The following is a 13577-nucleotide window of genomic DNA, read 5'->3' as shown; positions in this document are numbered from 1 at the left end:
TCCCCGCTCCCTCCCCGCTCCCTCCCCGCTCCCTCCCCGCTCCCTCCCCGCTCCCTCCCCGCTCCCTCCCCGCTCCCCAGGCACAGGGCCTGCACCAGGACCACTCACCATAGCGTCACAGATCAGGTTGCCCATGTTGCATTCCTTAAAACGGCATGACTGAGTGGAGCCGTCCAAATAGACAACTGTTTTCCCCAATTCCTGAGTAGAATAATTATCTAATTTTATCCTCCATTTGTTAATGTCTGCTTTTATGCTTGGATCTAGAAGCATGCAAAGAAAAAGAAGATCAGCCTGCAGTTAAGGCAGGCCTCAAGCTGGCCTACAATTTGGAGAAGGGATCAAAGATCATTTAGCTTACCTGTTGTGACTATACATTTCTTTATCATAATTTGTCTACATTTTAGTTTGACTGGAAGTTCCTCAGAAAATTCCATTTCTTGGTAGTAAGACCAGGAATGGATCTTAATTTAAAGATCCACTGAGTATTGCCCCGACCCGCAATTTTTTCAATTTTTTCAAAAGATTGATTTATTTATTTTAGGGACAGAGGGAGGGAAAGAGCAAGTACATGCACACATGCCTGGGGTCGGGGAAGAGGATGGGAGGGAGACAGAGGGAGAGGATCTCCAGCAGACGCCTTGTTGAGCAGAGCCCTACTCGCGCTCAGCATGGGGCTCGACATCAGGACCTGAGCCGAAACCAAGAGTCAGACCCTCAACCACCTGAGCCAGCCAGGAGCTCCAGATGCACTGACTAGCTTAACATCAACTCATCACACCTGCACGAGCCCCTGTGGGCCCACCTGGGATAATGTTAGTGGTGGTGGCACAAGAGGGCTGGGGGGAGGACCAAAGGCATCCAGTGCAGGTATAAAGGGCCTGCTGAGGTTCTGCGGTCGGTGTGGTCCCAGCCTCTCCTTCTGGCTCTTGAGAGGTCTGTGTTGTGACCGCAGGCTCTGCAGGACACCCTCCTCTCTTCCCTGATCACCGTAAGCAGTGAAAGGCAGGTGACAGTGACATAGGCGTGTGGTCACATGGACTATGTGCAAATGGAGGACATAAGATGTACTTTAATCTGAGTCCCAGACAAAAAAGAAAGACATTCCCTCCTCCGATAAAGAAAGAAACTGAAGCCCATCAAGACTGGGCAACTTGCCACAGGCATGCTCCTCCTGGCGGTGGGAGGCTGGTGTTGGAGCCCCGCTCCACACAGTGGGAACCCCTTTGCTTCCGTGAGCTGCCCTCCTCTGGACCCAAGGTGAGAGCTTTCCCATGCCCAGGTGAGGCTTGAAAAGGGACAGAAAGCAGGGACACGGTATCTGATGCTGAGAGGACTTGGGGAAGCAAATGGGATTTGGGGCATTTGGGTGTGTTTTCTATCTCCTTGTCCATGAAGAGGGCAAACTTAAGGGAGAACTCAGTCCCACAACGGTACCAGAGTCTTGTCCCGAAACATTAACCACACAAGTCCAGCCATCTAATTTTTGGATTGGTGGAACCCTCCCTCGAGTTTCACGTACCTTCGAGAATGCTGCTGTTGAGAAGAATGGGATTTCCATGGGAAGCAACGACATTTCCTTTTTCATCAAACTCAACCTTCAAATAGCCTAGGTACTTGCCGAAAGCATAGGCCTGGACCACAGGAACCTTCCGCCCATCGTTGGACGTGACTATGAATGGGTATTTCCCAGCCGGCACCTCTCTGGAAGGTGGTGTGCCTAAAAGAGAAGAGCCGAAGCTGATCAAGTCCGCCCCTGTACACGGCTGGCTGTGGGTCCGCAGACCACTGGGCAGATGACAAGGAATTCTGAATGGAGGATTTGCTAGCTGCTGCCCTACGGAGCTGGTCTTTTAGAGGCATGCTGGGGCATCTGTCCCTGTTTCCAAAGGCCCTCTGGCACATGAATCCTTACACTCTCAACGCAGCAGGAAGCTCTTCCCAAGTCCATGGTCCCGTGCCTGGTGCAGCAGCGGACACCACAAGGCAGTCCTGCTCAGACTCTCCTACCTCCAGCCAACCTGGGCTCCGTTCCCAGCAGCCGGGGAGACCAGCCCAGCCACATCACTTCCCTGCATTTCAGTTTCCTCACCTGTAGAATGGGTGAAATAACAATTCCGATTTCACAGGGCCGTTGAGTTGTTTACATGTCTGAACTTCCTAGCATAGCACTTGGCACAGAGTAGAAAACAAAGACATCTTTCTTTCCCTTATGAGGGGATGGCCACCTCAGAAACCCTAGACCCCCGATCTAGAGCTCAGAGTCCTTACTGGAGAATGGGCAGAAGTGACAAAGCCTGTCCTCAGGTTTTGCTGCTAAAATCTATATCCTTCTGGTGCCTTTTGCAAGAGACTCATTCGCTGGCAGCCAACTAAAGTGCACACTGCTCACCTAGCCAGACCTCACACGCGCCAGGCTCTGCTGCCCTCTGTCTCAGAGGTTCTCCTGGGGACAGCCTGGGGGCTACCCCACCACCTGGAGGCTGAAGGGCTCTCCGCTGCCTCCTAAACACGTACATGAACACTTGCACACAGTCGCATGGAGCAGGGGCCCTGGCCCCTCGTCACGTGCCAGGCTTCAGTTCTGTAACTGTGAACCTCCTCCGGGCACACCTTACCACAGCGACAAGGACCTGCTTTGGCTGTTTGAATCAGAGACTACAGAAGAGATACCCTTGAACCCATGACTGTTTCTACCACTGCCCCCCTCCCCACACCCTGGGCCAGTCCTTCCTATTAGGTGTTTAGAGGGCCCAGGAATGAGAGTTGGCCAGTTTTGAGAGTTGGCCCCTAGACCTCATTCCATCTTCTAAGCACTCCTGAGGCAGGTTCTATTACTGTCCCCACTTTACAGATGAGAACATTTGATTGTCACAGGCAACGTGCCCAAGGTCACACTGGTATGTGTGTTATGTGCAGTATGTCCGGCATGTGAAGGAGAGTATAGAGAAAAGCAGGGCTGGGAGGCACGGGACCTTATGTTCTCTCCACTACCCAACACAACCTACTGCTGCTAGTCTCATAACACCCGCGAGAGCTGGTGACCAGAGGCCCCTTACTAAATCGAATGTGAGCCCAGAGGATACACCAGGCTGCTTCTGGGCTTCTCCTTTCATGTAAGACAAGCTAGGCTGGATACAGCAAAAAACCTGCTCCTTCCCCGCTCTTGTGCCAAGAGCAGGCCCCATTCCAGCTCAAGCCCCATGGAGCAGAAGTGTAGCAAATACCAGCCCCTCACATGCAGGAAACAGCTGGTGCCAACCTTAATTTTTCATTTTCTTCCTCCCTCTGGAAAAAAAAAAAAAAGGAAAAAAGGCAAGAATTTTGGAATTTCACTTTGATGAAGGCACCTGACTTGCAACCCAGTGTGGGGCTTGTTCCAGTGGAGTGTCCAGCCTCACAGGTAACTGGCAGACTTGGGCTCTAATAGCTGCAGATGATCTCATGCATCGCGGGGTAGCAGGGAAGGTTAACACGGTCATCGTCCTCCTTCTACTCTGTGCTGGAGCCTAGACCAGGGGGTGTGGCAGGCCTCTCTCACCTCACCTGGGGAAGGTGAGGGACAGTGGTTCCTCCTCTGAGCCCAGGGATGGAGGGGGTCAATTGGGAGGTGCAGTTTCCAAAATGTCCACAAGGTGGCAGAACCCCAACATCTCCCCCTCCCCCACAGTCTGGGAGGAAAAGGCACTAAATCAGTTTCAGAAAGGACTGGGAGTTTCCTGGAAACTCCAAGAGAAGGGCAAGCCTGACCTTTTTTTAGCCTTTGTTATTCTACCTCACTAACACAGACATAACCAAACTTAAAATGAATCTTACAGGATTTCAACAATAGGGTCAAATGCCTCATCCTTCTGAAAGGCCTTGAAGTTCCTTTTGTTAGAACCTAACACATGTCATCTGCTTCTTAAAGGGACTTAATCAGGAACAAGGAGGATGCTTCCCAGTGGCTGAGGCAGTAGCCAGTCCGTTTTGGCTCTCTGCTCCCCTCAACTTGGCAAGCTCAAAACAGCAATGGCAGAGAAAGCAACCCACGGCTCCACATTTTCCGTAGCATCATATTCAGCCAAAGACACTCTGTGCTCCACACAGAGCCACTCATCTGCCTTTAAAAAACCAACTTTTCATCTTGGCAGGAAAGTCACCAGAACTCGATTTCAGCCATGGAGCAAATAAATAATCTGGGAACCAAAGGTGGAGAAACCGTGGGACTGTGAGCTGACATTTAGACTTGGTAAATGGGACATTTCCCAGCATAGTGCAAATGCCTGACAGAACCATCAGGGCCCTGCCCTAGGAGACTTGGCCACAGCAGCTCCTTGGGAATGTGGCAGTTCCAAGTACAGGCCTGGACAGCCGCCCACAGTAGCCAGAAGGGGCCAAGACACTGGGTCACGTGGTGGCAGAGGTGCCAAGGAGGAAGCCTTTGAGATGGTGTCCAGTTGGCTGAATGAATTACAGAAAGTTTCAAGGCAGTTCTCACCACAGTTGTAATGTATGGGGGAACCAGTTTAAGAAATTCCATGCTTCCTGTGTGGTACCTCTACGCAACGAAATATGAGTCAGCCCGAAGAAAGGTTGGCATCTTGCCATTTTCAACAACATGGATGGGCCTAGGGGGTATTGTGCTAAGTGAAATAAGTCAGACTGACAAAGACAAATACCACATGATTTCAGTCTCATGTGGAATCTAAAACAAAAAACAAATGAATTAAACAAAAAGCAGAGTCAGACCTCTAAATACAGGGAACAAACTGGTGGTTGCTAGAAGGGAGGTGGTGGGGGGGATGGGCAAAATGGGTGAAGGAGGGTGGGAGATGCAGGCTTCCAGTTACGGAATGAATAAGTCACGGGAATAAGAGGCACAGCAAAGGGAATACAGTCAATGGTATTGTAATGGTGTTGTATGGTGTCAGATGGGGTCTACGCCTGTGGGGAGCACAGTATAACATAGAGATGCCGAACCTCTATTTTGTACACATGAAACTAAAGTAACATGGTGTGTCAAGTATACTCATATTAAAAGAACTTCCAAACTTCCTGTGAAAAGACTGGATAAAAATAATCAGTCATTAGTATACTCATGTGATTGCTTCTAAGGGACTTGGATCTCTTTTACTTAGAGACTGCCTACTTCTCTACATCTCCTTAGGGAAACCACACTCCTGGTCAGCATCATCTCTTGCCTGGGTTACTGCAAAGGCCTCCTAATTGGTCTATATGCTTCTTCTTTGCCTCATTCTAATCCCATGTCCACACAGCGGGCCTGAGTGATCTTCTAAAATGTAAATATGACCACGTACTCCCTGATTCAAAAGCTCTCCTGCTGGGGCACCTGGGTGGCTCAGTCGTTAAGCGTCTGCCTTCAGCTCGGGTCATGATCCCAGGGTCCTGGAATCGAGCCCCGCATCAGGCTCTCTGCTCAGTGGGAAGCCTGCTTCTGCCTCTCCCACTCCCCCTGCTTGTGTTTCCTCTCTCACTGTCTCTCTCTCTCTGTCAAATAAATAAATAAAATCTTAAAAAAAAAAAAGTTCTCCTACTGTCTTAGGAGAAACGTGAGCATCATAACCTAGATGATGGGGCCCTTTCTTGTCTTGCTGGCTTCCTCTAGACCATCTGTCTTGCACAGCAGCGGCAACGATCCTAGCTTCTCCCCTTCCCGGGCCACACCCACCGAAGCTTCAAGTATGGGGTGTGACCTGGAGCCAAAGGCCGACATGCATGCTTGTTCTGTCACTCCGCTTCAGCTCAGCCATCTCTAAAATGGAGAAGATACTGACCTACAGGCTTGCTGGGAGGATTGCAGAAGTTAACGCAGCCAGGCGAGCGGACTCAGGTCAATACAGATGAGTGATCACTGTTGACAGGTTAGCTCCTGGATGTCTTTCTGATCTTAGCCCAAGGGTCAGCTTTTCAGGAGAAGGCTGTGTGCGCACATCCCAGTCTTGGTCAAGTCTTCCTATATATGCTCTCCTAACATTGGGCTTCTCCATTCACAGCATGCTTTGTAAATACATATGATAGGACTGATTGATTTGCATACTGAGAAAAATTGGATGAGGGTCAGTACCCCTTTTAAGACCAGTTCCAGGAGTCAGAGGCTGCTATGTCTCCAGAGTTCGCTAGCACAGAGAAGGCACTCAATGAGTGTTTGTTGAATGACTAAGCTTGAGCCATTTAGCCAGTGCTTTTCCAGGGACCAGACAAGACTTCTACACTCTCCCTGTAGTGAAATCCATATGTAAAGGGAGCAATGCCTGTGTGGCCCCCTCCTGCCCCCCAATTCCCCCTCAATTCAATTTTCTTAACTAAAGAGCTGAGAGTTGAGTGGGGATTTGTTAAGCAGAATCCAGGCTAGGAGTCAAGAGAATGGATTTTGGTTTCATGACCTTGAGAGAGACATTTAGCCCCTAAGGCCTATATTTATTTCCTAAATTTGTAAAACAAGAGATCTGACTAGTGGTTTGACCCAAAAGTTGTTTAACCTTTTTTTTTTTTTTTTTTTTTAAGTAAGCAACGGAGAACATGAGCACGCAGAAAATCAGGTGGCGACTTGAGCCGTGCAGCAGACCGCTCAGGTTGTGCAGGCTTCGGTGACCCTGGGGCCAGATTCTGGCTTCGGGCTCCCTGCTATGAGTTCTCTTCAGGTTACAGGGCGGACACGGCTGGCCGCCGGGCCCCCAGCTCCCAGCCAGCCAGGCTTGCGGCTCTGTGCCCTGCCTCTGCTGCAGAAGCAGCTTCAAGGGTCCAGGACCGAGGGCTCCTCCGGCCTTCCCAGCCAAGGTCCTCCACAATCAGAGGGGTGAGTTGCAGTGTCCTCAGCCATCTCTGCTCCAGACCGCAACATGCTAGCTGTCCTGTTTCCTTGAGGGGACTTAACGGGCCGCTGACATTCTCCGTCTCTGGACTCCGTCCCTCCGTTTTGCACAGGCTTTGACTGTTCACATTCTTGCTCTTGGATGTTCAGTGAGGGCTGGGAGGTCTGAAGGAGACGACGAGTCTTGGAGCGGTACCCAGAGCGGGCACAAACCCCTCGTGAGGTCCAGGCCGGGCTGTGGGCTTTACCCAGTCCTGAGGGGTTGGAGCAAGTAAGAGAGTCCTATAGGCAGGGTAAGGGATCACCGCAAATTCATTCCCTCATTCAATAAATATTTACCAAGCGCCGACAGGCACCTGGTGTTCTGGATCTCCACTGCTCCGCAGGGCCAGGCCTAAGGCCTGTGTTGTCTCTTCACAAGGTCAGGAGAGGCTGCTTGATGGAGACAGAGCAGGGGAAGGAGGGGTGCCCCAGCCGTCCGTGATCCTCTTCTCTTCACCACAGCATCTCGCCGTCCCTATGGCCCTGTACTCTGGTGCCGGGAAGGCACCAGACTTCCCATTCACTTTTTACATTATAGAGCAGGGTTTCATATGACAAATTAAAAAAAAATCATAACACTGTTCTATCACTATGGCCTGTTAAAATGCAGAGTCCACAGCAATGGGATGGGGAGAGAGAGACGGTTTTCATCTTAGCATGACCTTCTTGTCATTCCATGTACTCACAGTGCTCTTTTCAGAAGTAATAACTTTAGGTCTTGAGATTAAAAAAGAGGTATATATGACCATAAATTAATGTATACCTGATAGATTTCTTTAGGGACAGTCAGCCTTTAGCTGGAGAAGGCATCCCCAGAGTGGTTATACAGGACATGAAATGCTGTGTTTCTGGTTAGTCAGGGCTCCTCACAGCTGATTCTTGCAAATCATTCATGTCATTCACACTAGTAAGCAATCAGGCGCGGAGGACACAAATTAAACAAGCTTGTCTCTGGGAACCTGGAGATCATCTGACATGACCAAAGTCTGCTTCCAAATCATGACAAGAGTGTTTGGAAATTCTCTTCCGGATTAGCAGTGACGAATTCAGAACCGTAGATGTTTCTAGGTCTGGGCGAAATGTACAAACTGAGGATAAGACAATTGAGTAAGACACTGCCAGCCTGCTTGGGATAAAGCACCATATTCCTGTTTTTTTATTATTTTTTTAAAGGTAAAAAGGTACATTTGGTCCTTTATGTATGTAGCTCAGATTCTCAAACTGAGTATACACCTCCTTTTAAAAAATTATTTCACAGCAGTATTTACAATAGTTCAAGTTGTTAAAGTAACAAGTTTAGGCCAAGATGGAGTCGCTGGTGTTGAGCCCCAGGCCAGCAAACCAACACTTAACTGTGCTCAGCTGTCCCAGAAGAGGCCAGCCAAGGTCAAAGAGCTGGTGTTGGCCCGCTCAGCACAAGTTCCCCAGCCTGTTCCCAAACTTCCCTTTGTTCCCTGGAAGGAAAGTAACCCTGCTGTAACCAATCAGCAAATGCCTCATGTAACTTGTTCCTGCTTACTCTGATCTGTAAGTCTCTCTGGCCTCGTACGGCTCTTTCTATCTGCTAGATGGGATCCTGCCTGATTCAAGAATCATTAAGTTGGCTGTGGAAGAGTTTCTTTTAACAAAGTTAAGAAGAGTTAAGGTTATAGGGCTTAGAGAGGTTTAAACATTTTTTTCAAAAAGATTTTATTTATTTATTTGACAGAGAGATCACAAGTAGGCAGAGAGGCAGGCAGAGCGGTAGGGGGAAGCAGGCTCCCTGCTGAGCAGAGAGCCTGATGCAGGGCTTGATCCCAGGACCCTGAGATCATGACCTGAGCCGAAGGCAGAGGCGTAACCCACTGAGCCACTCAGGAGCCCCTTAACATTTTTTTAAGTAAAACTAGCATGAAAGCCTATTTGGCCAATGGAGAAGAAAAAATTACTCACAGTCCTGCCACCCTATGGCAATGATCAATATAGTTTGTGTGAATTAAAAAAAAAAAAAACAAAAAAACAAAAAATAAATACATGGGGCGCCTAGGTGCCTCAGTTGGTTAATGACTGCCTTCGGCTCAGGTCAGGACCCTGGAGTCCTGGAATCAAGTCCCACACCGGGATCCCTGCTCCAAGGGGAGTCTGCTTCTCCTTGTGACCTTCTCCCTTCTCATGCTCTCTCTCACTATGTCTCTCTCTCAAATAAATAAATAAAATCTTTAAAAAACCCAATATACGTATGTATGGAAAACAAGAAGAGGGTCATGGGTGGCAGAATCCATTTTAGGGAGAAAGGATTTTCTGCTTAAACGACTGTGACAGGTCAAGTTTCCAGCAGGGTGACAAGGAGAGCAGGTGTACCTTGTGTAGGTACATCTGTCTCCCTGTTCATCTCCTCCTCTCCTCTGTCTGGGACAACAGGCTCCCCGACATGGGCGTGGATGGGAGTGGGAGTACAAACAGAGAGCGATGGTTTGCTTCAAAACAGTGGGAGAATTCCGAGGGTCAGGGGTAGCTGAGGATCCAAGGGGTGCAGAGCGGAGTAATTCAAAGGAGAATACCAACGTGGGGCCTGGGTGCAGACTGGGAGGTGGGGAGGGCTAAGGAAGAAACGTCAACCAGTGAGGCATGCCCTGTGGAGGCAATGGCAGGGGGGCCTTGAAGAGGGTCCAGTGCAGGGGAGGGGTCGTGCTGTGCTGTGGCTCACTCCCCTGTGATGACTGGCAGACTTGAAGGGAAGCTGTCTCGTGTGGATGGATGGAGTTTGGGGGAGATGAAGAAGAAAGGTCAGTTTCCCATATTTGATACATACTTCATGGATAGATAAGAACCGTTTGGGAGAGGCAAGGCCATAGATGACTGAGAATTCAGCAGAAGTAAAAATTAGGATCAAGGAAATGAGGACAAACATAAGATCCCCAAGGAATTATCAGATGGGAGGGGCCAGAAAATATTTTCCAAGTTTCCAATATTTTCCAAGTTTTGCATGATAAAGAGCCTTTTCATTATTAGAGGAGTGACCTCATAAATCAGCTTGGGATTTACAATTCTCAGGTGATTACAGGTGGGATAATTTTTCTAAAGGGGTCTGTTGGAGTCCAAAGTCCTTTCTACACCCCATGCTGCTTCCCGGTGAGGGTGGAAAAAAGGAGATCTCAGAAGATCAGTAAGAGGCAAAGTTAGGGCGACATGAATTGTAATCCCAGGAGGAGACTTGTACTTTGCAATGGGAATGAGTTTATGATTTCACAACTGTTGGCCATTAGCTTTCCTTATAACTCAACACTGCCAAATGACCTTGACCATGTTGTATGCTCTTTCTTTTTAATGTTCTGAGTTTGGACAGTTCCACTTCATCTTGGAATGTAGTCTCATGAGATGTGATTAAGGCGGATGAGTGTTATGTGGCTGCAAAAGTCATTAGCCAGAGGGCTCTGGCTTTGCTCCCTGAAGGAGGCCGGTGTTGAGGGTGGAAAGGTGTGGCTAGAAGTTGACGGAAAGGTCCTGAGTGAGTGACCACTGGAACGAGTTCCTGTGCCCCCAAGGACATGATCTTTGAAACAAGCCTACACCTCTGCTCTCGGGTTGGTTCTCCCAGTTCACTTAATAAACCACAGTTCTCACTGATTCCCAAAGGAAACCGTTCTTTGTTGGATAGGGTTTCTCTGTCCTGAAGATGTGGTAAAAAATGAGCCCATTTTCTTGTTTGAAAACACAAGATTATCTGAACTTCAAGAACGAAAATTAATGGAGATGAACAATGGTTGCAAACAACAATAAAAACTTTCACCCTAATCTCACTGACTCCCGTGAAGCAGGGCCAGTCTCTCCCCTCACCCGGTGTCTGGCCGCTAGCTACAGCAGGAAGGGCAAGCATTAGCTTTTCCTGCTCTGTCATATTTATATGATGGTGAACCCCATTGGTTTTGAGAATGAAATCCTGTGGCTCTTTAAATCATTTAAGGTCTCTAATAAACAAAGTGGTTTGAATTTCATGTCCCACAAATGTGTGTCTATGTCTCAAAGCAATGAAAATAAGGTGTTCAATGAAAAATGGTCAAATAAAGAAATCTTACTTCAAAAGGTGATCCATCTGTTAAGAGTCACAACAGTCCTGGGCACCTGCCTTCCTCGTGTCAGTTACAGACATGGCCAAGAATCCCTAATGGACATGATCAAGTCAACAAGAGAGAGATGTGAAGCCTGCTGATCTGGGATGGAGAGAGGAGCCCATGAGATGGAGGTTTCTGTAAGGCTGATGGCCAGCTCTCCAAGGAGTATGGGGTGAGAGGCTCTAAGGTAAAGCCAGGAGGCCGTGACAAGGGAGGGTGGTTGTGGGGCTCCAGAGAAAGAGCCATCCCAGATGATGACCCACTTTCAGCCTCACATGTGATGCTGCTGAAATGGAGTAGAGCCGACAGTCACATGTTGAGAGGGTCAAGAGACTCTGAACCTTGCGCATGGGGTCAGCCATCCACATGGAACATTCTGCTGGGACGAAGGCAGGAGCTGGGGCAGAGTAGAAGACCACAAGCTGGGGGAAGCTGGGGAGTGGCTGAGAGACCACTAGAGGACAGTGAGAAGGAGGGGCCTGGGTGGTAGAGCCTGGAGGTGGGAGCCTCAGAGAAGTTAGAGGTACCGTGAAGTTCACGGCAGCAACCTAAGGAAGTTATAAGGCGTTGTACAAAAAAAAGTTTGTATTTCCCCAAAGTTTTAAGCAATCAGGCTCTTTGCATGGATGACCTTGTGGGGAACAGTATGTCAGAATGCAGGGGGTCGTAGACTTGGCAGTTCTACCCCTGCTATTCTGCAGATACAGAAACTAACGTCTCCACTCACCCAAAGCCACAGGTAGCCAGAATGACTGGCACAATCCAAAATTCAGTTCAAACAGCAGGAGGCAAACAGATAGCACATTGAGTCTGCCTTTGAGGGCTGCATGGGGAATAGAGTCCCCTGGCGTACATGCTTCAGCTGTCAACCTGCTCGCACTTTACTACATTCTCCAAAGGCAACACTATGGACCAATTCATGACTCTAGGATCTCGTTCCTTTAGAGAAAACATGTGGGCACTAGCCCTCATCCCTTGAAACTTGAAGATTCTATAAGCCTCGTTGGGTGGACCTCCTCTCCCCTTCATTCCAACATGAGAATAGTTAGACAATACCAGGTTATCTCCATGTGCACAAAGGTTGTATTCAGAAGAACCTGGAACAATGTTCAACATTTGTGGGGTGGGGGATGGGCTGGGGGAGCGGTTCATGCACTGTTTCTGTCATGCCTCATTAAAAGCTGAGTTGTTGTTGTTGTTGTTGTTTTTAATGGTCTAGTTACAGTACACTGAAGTTAATTTAATGCATGGTAACCAGAATTAAACCAATTAAATAACAGAAAATATAAAGCGGAATCTGGGTGTTTTGTGAAATTTTCTTTTAGGTATGTGTGTGTGTATCTGTGTGTTGGGTTTTGTGCATGGCAAGCCATAAAATTCCAAGGGAAGTATTATTATTATTTTTTAAGGATTTTATTTATTTTTGAGAGAGAAAAAGAGCATAAGCAGGGGGAGCAGCAAGCTGAGAGAGAAGCAGACTCCCTGCTGAGCAGAGAGCCCGATGTTGGGCTCCAACCCAGGATCCTGGGATCATAACCAGAGCTGAAGGCAGAGGCTTAACTGATTGAACCACCCAGGTGCCTGGGATGACTATTTTTTAAAGTTTTGTGTATTGACAGCAAGAGAGAGAGAGCACAAGCAGGAGGAGTGGGGGAGGGAGAAGGAGAGGAATGGGAGAGGGAGAGAGTAGGGAGCCTAACATGGGGCTCGATCCCAGGACGCTGGGATCATGACCTGAGCCAAAGGCAGATGACTAACAAGTGAGTCACCCAGGTGCCTCCCCCAGGATGTATCATTTCAACTACACTCTTTTTTTTTTTTTTGAAGATTTTGTTTATTTATTTGACAGATCACAAGTAGACAGAGAGGCAGGCAGAGAGAGCGAGCGAGGGAAGCAACCTCCCTGCTGTGTAGAGATTCCTGCGGCTGGGCTCAGTCCCAGGACCCTGAGATCATGACCTGAGCGGAAGGCAGTGGCTTAACCCACTGAGCCACCCAGACAGCCCCTCAACTACACTCTTATTAATGAATCATATTTAACCTCAACTTAAGCTAAGCTAATCCCAAAAACAATTCAGAGGAATTTTTTTTTAAGGCTATGACAATTTATTTAAACAAGCAAATATGCTTCACTTCCTCCTTTGTCCTAGAATTACCTTTAATTGTTAAGTTCATCATCCCTCAAAATGACGAGTATCAAAATTGACTATTTTCAGGAGAACAAGTTCATGAGAACAGCAACCTTGCTAAGCAACCACGAAATGTGAGATAAACGACTAAGACTTTAGGAGCAGTGTTCTCAGAGGCTGTAATGATCTAATTCAAGATTTATGTATAAACAAATCACAATTTTCATCCCCAAATCTTCCTTTCATCCAGTCATTCATCATTAACTAAACTCATCTGCTTAGCAAGAGGCACATAGTGTTTTGCAGGACCTCACTGGCTGGAACAAAATGACAGGGGCAAAAGCAAAGGCTGCAGCATTACTGGGAAGCCAGGCATGGTGGCCGAACCTTTTCGGGCCCAGCAGGGCACACTAATTGACAGTCACACCGCAAGTCTGCAGGGGACCAGTGGGTGCTAGAAGAGGCAGGAGGCACTTAAGATGGTGTAGAGGCAAATCAGGA

General features: G+C 48.2%; 1 protein-coding gene across 1 annotated transcript in view; it reads right to left on the bottom strand.

Moving 5' to 3' along the window:
- The window catches only part of NT5E (5'-nucleotidase ecto), a 48962-nt gene that overhangs the window by 9423 nt on the left and 25962 nt on the right, over positions 1 to 13577 (bottom strand). Inside the window, exons 4-5 of the mRNA XM_059401020.1 lie at positions 1523 to 1720; positions 109 to 263 (exon numbers count right to left, since the gene is read on the bottom strand). Coding sequence (XP_059257003.1) covers positions 109 to 263; positions 1523 to 1720 — 353 coding nt within the window. The remainder of the gene's footprint in view (positions 1 to 108; positions 264 to 1522; positions 1721 to 13577) is intronic.

Source organism: Mustela nigripes, chromosome 5, assembly GCF_022355385.1.
Source record: "Mustela nigripes isolate SB6536 chromosome 5, MUSNIG.SB6536, whole genome shotgun sequence".
In the NCBI taxonomy this organism is placed as follows: Eukaryota; Metazoa; Chordata; class Mammalia; order Carnivora; family Mustelidae; genus Mustela; species Mustela nigripes.
The sequence above is the reverse complement of the archived record's forward strand: the minus strand, read 5'-3'. Positions and strand labels throughout refer to the sequence as shown.